The sequence below is a fragment of the Notolepis coatsorum genome, assembly GCF_963971535.1.
Source record: "Notolepis coatsorum genome assembly, chromosome: 8".
Lineage (NCBI taxonomy): Eukaryota > Metazoa > Chordata > Actinopteri > Aulopiformes > Paralepididae > Notolepis > Notolepis coatsorum.
The window spans coordinates 136,513,772-136,528,356 of record NC_140172.1 but is presented as its reverse complement, the minus strand read 5'-3'; the positions used below and the strand labels follow the sequence as shown (position 1 = coordinate 136,528,356).

Below are 14,585 nucleotides of genomic sequence, written 5' to 3'. Positions count from 1 at the left end.
TGCGTTGGCTACTATCCGCAGTCTTGGTCTTTTCAACATTGCTCTAGTTTGATGAAACCTCTGGTCATGAATGGGCCCAGATGAACTATCCATGCAAGGATACCTGCTGTGTCCATTTTGTGTCACTATGTATATTAGATTTTTCTTTTTTTTTATCCACGTTTTCTCCCATCCCAATTTCGTATCATCCAATTCAACCCTCCCCTGTCACGAACGCCGTTTCTTGCCTCCCACAAGCCGACTGCAATGTGGACTAAGTCATACATAGCACAAGTCCCCTCCGGTACTTGAGGTAACAGCAGTCGCATCTTTTCACCTGCGCAGCTCGATCTCTGTGGCGAGGAGTAACGCGTGGGAGGCTCACGCTGGCCCCCCGACACTTCCTGATTCTACTGCGCAGGCGCACCAACCGACCTGTAGGAGTCGCTGTCCACAACGCCCAATCCCCACCCATCAGTTTCCCAACCCCTAATACCATAGATATATATCTATGCCTAATACGGCCAATGTGTATTAGTATGAACGACCAGCTAAACTGAAAGCAATGTGGAGCGGTGGGCTCGAACAGGCGAGCCCAGCGTCTCCGCATTTGTGGCGAGCGCCTTGCCCACTACGCCACGTAGCCGCCCACTATGTATATTAGATTTAATAATAAATCAAATTTATATAGCGCCTTTCATAGAACCCACGGTCGCTTCACAATCAGGACAAAAAATAGGGCAAGGAAAATAGGGGGGGGGGAAAGGGGGGATGAGGGAAGGTAAGGGATAATGGACCTAATCTAATCTAAACTAACTGATGGGGAAAAGCCTTGGTGAAGAGGTGTGTTTTTAGAGCGGATTTGAAGGTGTCCAGGGTTGTTGGGGCGTTGCGGATTTCGGGGGGGATAGAGTTCCAGAGGGTAGGGGACGCCACGCTGAAGGCTGTGTCCCCAAAAGTCTGTAACCTGGTGAGAGGGATGGAGAGGAGACCTAGATCAGAGGATTGTAGGTTCCGGGATGGTGTACTGGTGGAGGAGATCAGACGGGTATCGGGGGGCGAGGGCATGGAGGGATTTGTAGGTGAGGAGCAGGAGTTTGAAGGTGATGCAGAACTTGACTGGAAGCCAGTGGAGGTGGATGAGGGTGGGGGTGATGTGCTGCCAGGGCTTGGTGTGAGTGAGAACCCTGGCAGCTGAGTTCTGAACATACTGGAGCCTGTCCAGGGCTGCCAGAGAAGATATGGTAGTTGCTCTAGGGACATAAACTAAAAGAGGATTGATCATGTATTAATGGTAGTTGCTCTAGGGCAGACCTGGGCATTGTACGGCCCGCGGGCCGGATCCGGCCCGCGGGATGATTCTGACCGGCCCGCGAAAGATTACATGATAATAAAAAAAAATTAAAAAAAAATTAAAAAAAATATTTTTTTTTAATATTTTTTTTTATTTTATTTTTTTTTACTTTATTTTTTTTTATGTCAACGTTCACACGCACAGTATACGCTTAGGAGACATGCTCAGAAGATGTTGGTTCTCTTTGGATCCACCTACATATGTGAACAGACATTCTCAGTCATGACGTTTACCAAGTCCAGGTACAGATCCTCTCTCACTGATGAACATCTGGCAGCTGTGCTTCGCATCTCCACCTCAGACATGCAACCTGACTTTGATGGACTTGTTAAAGCTCAACAGAGACTGGATTTCTCACAGTGAATGAAAAAAAATAACTGAAGAACACTAAAATGTGGAAATATAACAAGTGAAATGGGACACTTGATCTTTTTTTTGCACAGTTCTGAAAACATAAAATGTTTAATATAGGCATGTAAAGTAAAAAAGGCTACAAAACTGGGACACTTTTCTTTACACAGTTCAGTGACATGTCTTGTTTATTTTTGCTATAAGATGATGTGATGTCTTTAGAAAGCTAAGAAAATCCTTGTTTCAATAGTATATGAAACTCAAAATTCCCTTTGTTATTAATGTTTCACATTTTGTTTATCATTTTGGAAATAAATTCTATTTGAATAAATGATATTTTTGAAAGCTATAACCTCACCTTTTAATTGCCAAATAATAACATACACTCTTACCAGGGGTCAAAACAATGCCATTTACTGCTTTTTATATAGAAATAAAATGTATATTATGCATAATTGAGTTTGGAATTTTGGCCCGGCCCCCCAACATATTTTCAGTTGCTCATTCGGCCCCCCGGGAAAAATAATTGCCCACCCCTGCTCTAGGGACATAAACTACAGGATTCTTTGTAGGGATGCACCAGTATGAAAAGATCTTGGCAGAAAAACATTCTGCTGAATGCAAATACCAATTTGTTTGCCGTAGATTGCCATGTATGCCTCAATCTCACTTTCAACAAATAATAATTCCAACTGCTGGACCTCTAAATGATGGTGGCAAGTAACATTGTGCAAAACATCCACAAACAGATTTGAGAAACTGTAGACAGATTACTTGTGCATCTCTAAAACTGTCCAAATGAAAAAAAAATAAAAAATAAGCCAAGAATTCAGTTTCCATTTATTTATCTTTTTACATTTTATTTGTTAGCTTTGGAGGCATTTTAGTTAAGCGGTAGGTTTTTCCCCTTCAACTCAAGTTTCATTTTTATATTTTATTTTATTTTTTAAGAATGTTTACATTTCAGTTCAAGAGAACCTTGCAATACACACAAGAACCACTGTATCACTGATGTCCTGTGAAAACCTTGCAAGTCAAATTGAAACTTGTTTCGTTATGTGACGAGTAAATTTAACATGAAATACATTGAATTCAATAATGGTTGGTTGTGAATTTGAAAATAAGGCAATTTTTCTTTTCAGATACAAGGTTTTCACGAATGCAGTGATGTACAAAGAAATGCAACACAACTGAATTACTGGTATGATGCCATCATTTATCGTAATTTATCAATCCACGGAGGCCACTATAGTTTGATAAGGTTTTATGTTCTTAATGAGGAACACCATTCAATTTAAAAGCTAAGTGCAACATTTTATCATCAAAATAAATAGCTTGGAATAATTACATTAACACATTTCAAAATGAAGACCGCGTTCCTCATGAACCCACTGCTTAAAAGGATGGTGCCATGATTACATCTTTGCTCGTGAATTTTTATATGAGAGCCAAGTGAGACGGTGTAGAAGTTGGATAAAATCACATTTTTAAGTTAGCTGACGGTACATTTTAATTATGCAGTTTGAATGCCAAGTAGCCTCATCCAGCAGAATTATAAAAAAAAAAAAAAAAAAAAAAAAAAAAACTTAACAATTCTATCAATACATACAATATGCTGTTATTCGAGGTAATTATGCAAAGAAATTTTATTTGACAATAACATATTGATGTTACAACTCCACTTTTCGCTGCCTAAAGAATTCAGGTTTTTCCTATGGTCTGGGTCCATCTTGCATCAATATTTGTGAACATAGCTCTCAAATTCAGAAACCAGAGAGCTAAGGGCCAAACGAAGACTACTACTGTAACTGTCCTTAACCATATGAACAGATGAATTCTTAAATTGCATGGTGTTCCTTTACAAAAAGAAAGATTCCACCCTAAACACAGAACCTCAATTATTATGAGTGGCCATCGGCCATCTGGCCAAACTTCCCCCACCATTTGACATTGTTTTAACCCTTTCACTACCACACTACAGAAGGTTAACCTTTCACTACCACACTACAGAAGGTTAACCTTTCACTACCACACTAGACGGTTAACGGTCTGTAGTGTGGTAGTGAAAGGGTTAACATTCTGTAGTGTGGTAGTGAAAGGGTTAAAGAGGCGGTTCTGCAGAGCCCTTGTGTTGCAGTTTGACAGAGGAGATGCTTTCTTAAATACAATGTAAGCTTTGTGATATTTTGAAGTTTCATAAAGTACAGGTGAAAAGCAGAGCGAGGACAGTAGAATGATGACGTATAGAGGAGGGTGGGGGGTTTGGAGGTAATGGCGTTTGTATTCCCACTCTGGTCTTTGAAGGTTCCTCATCACCGGATGGCTATCAGTCCCACATCTATGAGCTTCTGAATCTTTTGAGCAATACCTGGATTCTTTAGGTGACTGGAGGGTCAAAAAGAAAAGATAAAAAAATATGAATAAATGTTCTTAATAAACCTTTTCTTAAAAAAGGAAAATACAGACAATTTGCATCCTCAAACATTTGGCAATTTTCTAAGCAAAGGTTAACAGCAAATAACTTAAATAACATCCCATCATTTGTAGTTTCATGCTAGTAATATATTTGTAGTTTCATGCTAGTAATATATTTGTAGTTTCATGCTAGTAATTAGGGATGTCCAATATTATCAGCCTACTGATATTGGCATTAAAATGTGATATCGGAAAATATCGGTATAAATTATTATTTTTTTATAACCTTTATTTACCCAGGCAAGCAAGTAAGAACAAATTCCGATTTAATTTATTGTCAAAAGTATGCATAATGTTATGTTAATTCCACAACAAGACATGGGGGACCTTGCAATATCGGTATCGGTAAAAAAGCCAATATCGAGCATCCCTACTAGTAATATATTTGTAGTTTCATGCTGGAGCCCTTTCACTTGCATGCAGTCTAGTCTATAGACTAAAGAAACAACCAGTCTTGAGAAAAGTAGGCTTTTATATCTGACCATGTATATTTACTAGGGCTGACCTAATTTTTTTGGAATTCGAAGCTTCGGGGCCGAGATTAGATCTTAATTCGAAGCTTCGAGATAAAAAAATTATAAATTATATATATATTTTTTTTTTAATGTTGTGGGACTTGTACAGCAGCACTTTGTTCAACTTTGTCAGTGCGGTAAAGTTTAAACCTTTTAAAATCTTAGACAAACGAAACACTTTGCTTTCATGGAATATTATAAGCAGTCATTTGAGGCTTTATAAAAGCAGCACAATGAACACAAATCTGTCAGTGCCGAGTCCGACCTCATCTTAAATAACAAACGGCATTGCTTGTTGTAGTTAACAAAGAGAGGCAGTTGATTTTGCAAAAAAAAATTTAAAAATAAAAAGAATTTTTATATATTCAAATTTTATTTTCATATTCGAATCCCATGCCCATCGAACGAAGCTTCGAAGTATTTAAGAGAGCCCTAATATTTACAGACTGTTCCTTTTATATCTGAACATGTATATTTACAGACTGTTACTTTTATATCACATGTATTCAGCACCTTCTTGCGATCACGTGTACAAAAAATCTAAGCAAATGAATAAAGGGCAGATGCTTAACAGGAGGTTTTGTAGATACAGTACTGAATTCTGCCACCCGGACACATGCTATTTGAAATATGAATATAGAATATCAGGCCTATAAAAGACTATGGATCGGTATCACCAGGCGCCCCTGACAGTGCAGCAAAAACCGTGAATGAAATCTACTGTAATAATAATATTCTTTTATAATGTAAATTTCACCGACATTTATCAGATTGCAACGCCGCTTTTTTTTTTTACTATACGTTCACAGAAAGGTAGAGAAACTAACTGTGTTCCGTTTTATGGCAATAATGTTCAGGTTTGTGGGATATGATCCAGAAAAATAAGAGAAAGAAAAAAAGTCACGTGATGCGAGAAGTCAGATGATTGACAGGGGCACTTACTCGCTGAGCGCCTGGGGGTCTTTCTGCATCTGCTCCAGGATCATGCGCATGGCCGGGTCGCTCATGATCTGCTGCACCTCCGGGTCGGACATGGCCCTCCGCTTGACGTCCTCTGGGCTGTCGTTCCTCACAGAGCCCTGGCTCATGATGCAGCGCTGGATGCCCTCTGTGGCTTCCTGTACGGGGAGTGGGGGGGGGTCGCAATTATAGAAAGAATTTATTAACTCTGAAGGGGAATGTCTTAACAAATCTGTTAAGTTTTTAAATGACCGTAAACAATTCTGGAAAGATTGTTGATTGATCATTTGAGTTGTTATTCATTTTATATACATGTGTGGTTTTTTTTAATTACATTTTTATATCCCGTTAGTCTGTTTGCCAATAACATTGAAGGGGGAACACTGAAAACACAGGAACCATCTTTTATTTTAACTTTTAATGCATTAAAAGTAAGGGAGCGGAGGTGCCCCCCTGTGTGGGAGGAGCGAGGATGCCCCCTGTGTGGGAGAGAGGAGGACCCCCCTGTGTGGGAGGAGAGAGGAGGACCCCCCCTGTGTGGGAGTGAGGGCGCCCCCGTGTTGTCATGTGACATCATACCTTTGAGGACGAGTCGATCTCCAGGGCCTTCTGATAAGCATCCACTGCTTTAGTAAAGTCTTTCATGGCCTCCAGAATGCCTGCCTTGCGTGTGTAGCCTTTAACTGTGAACACAGAGGGGGTTAGAGGTTAGAGGTGTGGCCTTTAACTGTGGACAGAGGGGGGATTAGAGGTTAGGGGTGTGGCATTTAACTGGGGACACAGAAGGGATTAGAGGTTAGGGGTGTGGCCTTTAACTGTGGACACAGAGGGGGTTAGAGGTTAAGGTGGGCCTTTGGCTGTGGACACAGAGGGGGTTAGAGGTTAGGGGTGTGGCCTTTAACTGTGGACAGAGGGGGGATTAGAGGTTAGGGGTGTGGCCTTTAACTGTGGACACAGAAGGGATTAGAGGTTAGGGGTGTGGCCTTTAACTGTGAACACAGAGGGGGTTAGAGGTTAGGGGTGTGGCCTTTAACTTAACTTTTTACTACTATGTGTACCCATCTACTATGCTACTATACTTATACTACCAACTATCATGCTAATATGTCTATACTACTATACTTATACCCATCATGGTAATATGTATATACTACTATACATATGTATATAATAAGTAGTATATATAATATATCTGCATTATTTTATCCCACTTTATGCTTTGCTCTTGCCGTTTGTTTTACACAGATTTTATGTCTTACTGATGTAAAGCACTTTGAACTGCAATACCCTGTATGAAAGGTGCTATACAAATAAAGTTATTATTATTACTTATAATTCTAATATGTCTATACTACTATGCACTCAGAGTAACACTCAAGCGTGTTACTATTTGACCCTTAGTTGCCAGATTTGTACCCTTCCTGCTGACTTGTTCACAATTTGTAAGTTGCTTTGGATAAAAAAGTGTCAGCTAAATGACAATATAAATTAAATAAAAAAAAATATTGTATGTTAATGTAACTGGCTACTTTCATCTCCTTGGAATATATATATATATATGTTTAGGGATGTCACTATAACAAAGGGGGAAAAATTAGTTTGATCAGACTTTAAATCAGCTACACAGGGGTAATTTAAAATGCATGACTTACGGAAGGAAGGTTCCAGTCTGATGCAGTCTTCACAGTCCTGAGGCAGAAAAGCAATGAGACATTTTCAACATGGAGGGACATTCATCCGTTACAAGCTACAATGTGATAGAAAATGGCACATTTTGGCTACAGCTCGACATTTATCACCAGACCTGGTGAGTTCCGTTAACCTAACCAGTGGATCTGATTGGAGCACACGTTATTTTTATTGTTGATCCCCATTAGTCTACACCAAAGTGAGACTACTCTTCCTGGGGTCCAAACATTAGAAAAAAAAGAAAAAAAAGAAAAAAAAGAAATAAGTAAAATAAAAAATATAAAACCACAAACTCGCAGTATATTACTAGTACTCACTAGGGGTGGACGGTATAAATGGTATAAACGGTATGAATTTGCGCTACGGTATGGATTTTGACTATACCTTGTAACCGGTAGACTAGAGCAGCTAGTCACAATCAATCAATCAATCAAATGTATTTATATAGCACATTTAAACACAGGGTTTAAAGCAAAAGAAAATCTCCTGACTGAACCTTTTTTTCAGGCCAAGTCATATTCTTATTTTAACCTCCACTGTATTTTTTTTTAATAGCGTTAGCGTTTTAAGGGAGCCTACTTGTTTCAGTTTCGTCGATAATCCAATGTACAGTTACCCCCCCACCCCGCCTACCCAACCCTTCCCTCCCCAACCACCTCCAATGTACAGTCCCCCCCCCCCTCCACCCAACCTCCTCCAATGTACAGTTTCTTCGTCAAATGTATATGCTCTCTTTTTTAGACTCGTATTGTATCACAAACAATACTGTGTAAATCTGGTACGTCATAAATGTATAGATGTAGCAGTATTATCTATCTGTATGTCATGTATGTCATATATGTTATGATGAATTGAAAATGGGGGACACTGATGTAAAGAGGAAAGTCTTTCTCTGGTCTGCAACCCCTTGACAATTGTGTGTATTGAGCTGTACTGTATTGTACCCATTCTGCAATCTGTTATAACAATCAATCAATATTTAACCGATTGCAGAATGGGTACAATACAGTATGGCTCAATACACACAATTGTTAAGGGGATGCAGACCAGAGAAAGACGTTTGTCTTGTTTACATCATCAGGGTCCCCCATTTTCAATTCATAGTGACATTTATGACATGCATGACATTGACATCATGACATTTATGGCATAGGGACATACTACAGGTACTGTTACATTTGTGACATATACGATATGCAAATATACAGTAATGTTACCCATAGATCCTGACACAGGGTATCTGCAGGTTTAGCCCAGTCAGATTTAAGACTTTTTAATGCCACTCAGAATTAAATTTAATACCAATTTCACAATAACAAAATGGCAAAAATCATGCAACGACACCAATTAGTTTAAGTTTAGGGACACGTTGGTCCAAAGATGTTTATTAAAAAATAACTTGGAAACTTAAAAATCTTGAAGTTAAAGGAGTAACTGGATTGGATGAATTTCAACAAAGGGGTGACCAAACATAAATAGCAAATATAGCTATACAAAATATACCAGGGGCCAAGCAGCAAGTGCAACAGCCACATTTCCGTCAGAACACATACTACCATAGGACTGATACCTGTAAGAACACATGATTATCACTAGGCCTGCCACGATAACACATTTTGCTGGGCGATTAATTGCCCCCGAAAATATCGCGATAAGCGATATTATTGCGACCGGTTAGAGAATTTTTTTTTGAGAAATTTATTTCCCAAAACTTTTATTTTGAAGCCCACCGCGCCGTCTTTTCCGGTGTTTAGACTTTTATTTTGAAGCCCACCGACCGGACCGGAAGTACTGTTGTTATTATCCTAGCGGCACCGCCACCTATGAGCGGCCAACTTGTCTCGTCCGGTTGTGTTTTTGAGCTAATGATAAAACAAATATTGAGATTGTTGGTGAACAACTAACTTTAGGTTAGTTTTAACGTTAGCTACTAACGTTAGATGCAGCTACTACAGGCAATCAACGATGAGGAGGAAGCGTCAAAGCAGTATATAATAGAATAGCTGTGGCGCGTAGGCACTGCAGCACGACTCGAAACTACCTACTACGTTATAATAAATGAATTCATGTTTAACTTGTCCCCGTGTCCAGTCCTTTGACTAGCCCCACCCGTTCATTGTAAACAATGATGCATGTAATTGTATTAACGTTATTCTGTGTTGTAGCTATGCTATACGTTGTATTTCGTTTGTTAGCTAATGTTGTTAGCTTTGAATGAGAATCAACACTCGATCTTTCATCTTTATTTAGCAGTCCAGTTTCTCCGGGCAGTAGCGAGTAACTACTTGGGTCTAAAAATAGCTAACGTTACACTATAAATAACGCTACTTGGTTAAAAGGAGCAACACCATTGAGAAATGTAGTTAAACTATATGTGGCGTTGCTACTGCCCCACGGAGCTGTGCTCTGTAGTATGGCCAGCGGCCCCCCACACGGACAGTGACTGACAAGGCGCAAATAGCAATTAATCGCGCCCGTCAAAATCATTGCATTACTTTTAATTATCGCGGCAATTAATCGATTTATTGCTTATCGCGGCAGGCCTAATTATCACCATAGGACTGATACCTGTCAGAACACATAACTATTACCACCCTCCCCAGGCAGGGTTTGTACACCTTTTCCAAGGCAAAATGCAAGCACTTTTCAAGCATTTTCAAGGTGCATTTTCAAGATTTTCCAGCATCTTATGCGGCTGTGGTAAATTAAATATTTACTCAAAATGATTATTTCACTTCTTCCATCACATTAAATCAGATGTTATTGTGCTAAACAACCAAAATTATGTAGACTTGGCATCATATATAACCTGGCTGAGCCGATCTGTTATGCAGTAACGTACTGTATATCTGTATGTCATAAATGTCATGATGAATTGAACATGGGGGACCCTGATGTAAACAAGACAAACGTCTTTCTCTGGTCTGCATCCCCTTAACAATTGTGTGTATTGAGCCGTACTGTATTGTACCCATTCTGCAATCTGTTCATAAAGTTTTCAATCAATCAATTAATCAACTCCACTGCAAGCTACTCCACTGGCTGCTCTGGCTCTCACTACACGGCTGGCTGTTGATGTGGATGTAGCTGTGCTGCTTGATGCATTGCTTGTCTGCTGGAAATAATCCACTAATGCAGGACCTGGATTTAGACGTGCTTTCATCAGAATTTGATGCTTCTTCCCTAAATAAAAATGAGCAGCATGTTATAAATAAAACAAAGTGTTTTATTAATTTAATCTCACTGGTTGCACTTAACTTTAAGAGTGTTTATTGTTTAATGTTGACATCTAATGCCTATGAATTTTAGAGCCTAATGATGGCCTGGAATGAACTAACTACCTTAACATTATTATCCATGTAATTAACTGTAAAGTTCACGTTAGCTGTTAGATTGCATATTCCATAAATAAACATGCTAAAATTGGCCTGGCTCGTCACGTTTGATTGAAAACGTTATTAACAGATTGCAGAATGGGTACAATACAGTACGGCTCAATACACACAATTGTTAAGGGGATGCAGACCAGAGAAATACTTTCGTCTTGTTTACATCAGGGTGCCCCATTTTCAATTCATCATAACATTTATGACATACACGACATACAGGTAGACAGTACGTTACTGCGTTCCAACCTACAACTGCTCCACACCAGTCTCCGTAAATGTTCCGTTATAAAAATAAAATACCATTTCAATACACAACAAGTTTTCGTGTTTTGAAATACATGAAAGGAAATTAGCTAACGTTGATTTGCCTAACGTTAAGCTATGCTACATGCTACAACACTGCAGTGAAAAACAGAGTCCGGTAAACACGAGTTTGTAATTCCAATAGTGTATTCTGCCTGTTACTTGACTATTTCGATTATTGAAGTGGTATTTTTATAACAAACATTTACGGAGACAGGTGTGGAGCACTTGTAGTCTCGAACTTAGTTACCTGGCGAGCCAGGCCGATACACGTTAATAACACCCATGGCTCAGTGGCTCACCTTTCAACGTGGCTCGAACGTGCAGACTCCCACATGGTAAAAATCCTTTCTGCATATTTTGCACACGGCTACTCAAGGATGTTCTCCTCTTTTTAACCATGAATTATATTTGATATCTCCGAGCCAGAGCTCATTAAAACGGCAGCCTCCCGGCATTTTGACCACACACGCGCGCGCTGTTCTCAGATGGCACAGGTAAAAACACTACGGGTAGAGCCGAGCCACATTTCATTTTGCGTGAAAGGCGAAAGCAAATCCCCAGATTTCATAATAAAACATGACATGGCATTTTATCTTTCCTTTCTATGGCATTTTTAAGACCTCTGAAAATGGATTTAAGACATTTTAAGACAAACTAAGGCCTTACTTATTGATAACCCAATTTAAGACTTTTTAAGACTTTTTAAGGATCCGCGGACACCCTGCTGACAGAGATTATACATATGATGGGGAGGAGACTGTACATTAGGAGGGGGTGGGTGGGTGGGAGAAAATATACAGTACTGTTACCCATAGATCCTAACAGAGATTATATACATATGGGGAGGAGACTGTACATTAGGAGGGGGTGGGTGGGAGAGAAATATACAGTACTGTTACCCATAGATCCTAAGAGAGATTATATGCATATGATGGGGAGGAGACTGTACATTAGGAGGGGGTGGTGGTAGAAAAAAGATACATACGGTGGGGAGAGAATATATACGGTGGGGAGGAGACTGTCTACAGATACACCTGTGTGATGTTGCTACGGCGTTAAGCTAATAAACGTATACTCACAACCACAGCAGGGGACTCGCATATTGTACTGTGAAGTAACACGACAATGACAAACGTGTTGTTTCCGTTTTTCTTTTTGACATCGTTGCGGCACACGGAACAAGTTAACTCACCACTACAGCCCCCAGTAGCGCTGCCTAGCCTGTCTCTTCAAACGTCCTCTCCTCTCGAAATTTTGTTAGGTGGTCCCGCTGATCCTTTTCATCTGAGAACCCCGCGGTGGGTTCTCTTTTTAGTGGCCGGCTTACTCCTTCCATTTAACCGACGCTATTAAGCTAACGTTAGCTAATCGGTATATAGCAGCGAGTGCAAGCAGCGTGGTGGCTGTGACGTTGGTAAACAAGCAGTTGACGCGTGAGGTTGCAAAAAAGGCGACTCGTAAAACCAAAACACACCGCAGTTTTTAATTATTCTACATGACTATTTTGTTACCCTGCCATGTGGCGGACAAACTTCTCAGACCTCGCAATTGTCACTCGCCCAATAGCCTGCAGCTGCAACCGCGGAGCGAGCCTCCGGAGTGAGCAGCGTAATCCTGTCTCTCGAGTCGCTGAGTGATGACTGCTTGGCGCGATAGAAAAAAAAGCCCTTTTCCATATTTGGCGCCTCTGATTGGCTCAATTTTGTTTCAATCTGTATGCATCTACAAATCATGCAAATACTTCCGTCAGACTGCGAATCAAATGGACGGATCTCCCCAATCAAATTGACGGAAATCCGTCTGGAGACGGAACGCTTTAATGCATGAGCGGCACTGCAGATTTACCCTACTCTTGGGTTTCGGAAAATTGCATTACCGGTCAGATCCTCGTAGGGGCGCTGTCTCGATAATGCAGTGTTCCCTGTGGCAGAACGGATGATGTTTTTTTTCATCCTGCAGTGAAATTTCCTGTTAGCCTGAAGCTATGCCTGTAGCCTGGAATACTTTTTGGGACGCTGAATTCAGTATGCAGTAAGGGAATATAGGATCAGCCAATGGACATATCGATCTACCAGATGGCGATCGATAACTGGGAAATCCTTTTTGGGATCCAACCGGCCCACGGTAAGAGCTTTTTCATGCTGATCAGGCCTTGCTTTGATAGCCAACCAGCCGATCAGCAAATGAGGCTAATGCAGTTATTGGTAATCAATAATCAGAAACGACATCCGCCGCCTCCCCCCCCCCCTTTCATGCATTCATGGTGGACCATGATACCGATAATATGCATTTTGAGTTTTAGCTCTAGCTTGTGTATAGCCGAAACGCCATTCGATTTAACGTTATTAGCTTAGCGCCCTGTATCTCGCCTTCCAGGAAATACCCCAGACCATTGCGGTATATAGTTCATATTCACGACGCTATAAAATGGGAATGTATTGATGAAAAAATTATTTATTTAAGGCATATTGAAGGGACAGTTTATAGTGTCAATTGACAATGACAATGGACAGATAGCAATAATATAAAGTATAGATTTTGCTCTACAAACAGCCTCACGCACAATAAAAGGTTGGGCTAGGACTACGGGTGGAAATTAGCCCTGTGCTATTCCCGGCATATTTACGTCCTTATCATGCTGTGATGTTATGCATACACTCATGTAAATGATGTTCATTAAATTTTTTATCTTATGATAAGCTGGCCTTATAGAATGAGATTAGACAGATCCCAGTGGCCCCAAAAGTGTTAAGGCAAACCGCTGTAAACTTTCTTTTTTCAAATAAATGAGAAGCATGTTTACATTTTTGGAGTGTTAATTTTTTTTTTTTTAACAACGTATCGAATCGAACCGAAAAGTGACCACAAAACCGTGATACGAACCGAACCGTGTATTTTGTGAACCGTTCCACCCCTATATAATATATACCGGTATATATATATAATATATTACATATTTTCGTATTAGAGTGGCGCTCTAGCGTGGGGCGTTGGTGGAGCTGCAGGCGGTTTACCTTGAGGGCGAGTTGAAACTCGAGCAGCTTGGTGTAGCAGGCCGCCCTGTTGCTGAAGAGCTTGGCATCCTGAGGGTTCCTCTTGATGGCCTCGGAGTAATGTCTCGTGGCCAGGGGGTAGTCTCCTGCAGAGCACAAACACAGAGTAATGTCTCCTGCAGAGCACAAACACAGAGTAATGTCTCCTGCAGAGCACAAACGCAGAGTAATGTCTCCTGCAGAGCACAAACACAGAGTACTGTCTCCTGCAGAGCACAAACACAGAGTAATGTCTCCTGCAGAGCACAAACAGAGTAATGTCTCCTGCAGAGCACAAACACAGAGTAATGTCTCCTGCAGAGCACAAACACAGAGTACTGTCTCCTGCAGAGCACAAACACAGAGTAATGTCTCCTGCAGAGCACAAACACAGAGTAATGTCTCCTGCAGAGCACAAACACAGAGTAATGTCTCCTGCAGAGCACAAACACAGAGTAATGTCTCCTGCAGAGCACAAACACAGAGTACTGTCTCCTGCAGAGCACAAACACAGAGTAATGTCTCCTGCAGAGCA

At 40.5% G+C, this 14,585-nt stretch overlaps 1 protein-coding gene across 1 annotated transcript in view; it reads right to left on the bottom strand.

The window, feature by feature from the left end:
* Nucleotides 1-2,109: 2,109 nt before the first annotated feature.
* The window catches only part of stip1 (stress-induced phosphoprotein 1), a 41,619-nt gene continuing 29,143 nt past the window's right edge, over nucleotides 2,110-14,585 (bottom strand). Inside the window, exons 10-14 of the mRNA XM_084320873.1 lie at nucleotides 14,033-14,157; nucleotides 7,287-7,323; nucleotides 6,214-6,317; nucleotides 5,617-5,792; nucleotides 2,110-4,069 (exon numbers count right to left, since the gene is read on the bottom strand). Of these exons, the coding sequence (XP_084176999.1) occupies nucleotides 3,997-4,069; nucleotides 5,617-5,792; nucleotides 6,214-6,317; nucleotides 7,287-7,323; nucleotides 14,033-14,157 (515 nt within the window). The 3' untranslated portion in view covers nucleotides 2,110-3,996. The remainder of the gene's footprint in view (nucleotides 4,070-5,616; nucleotides 5,793-6,213; nucleotides 6,318-7,286; nucleotides 7,324-14,032; nucleotides 14,158-14,585) is intronic.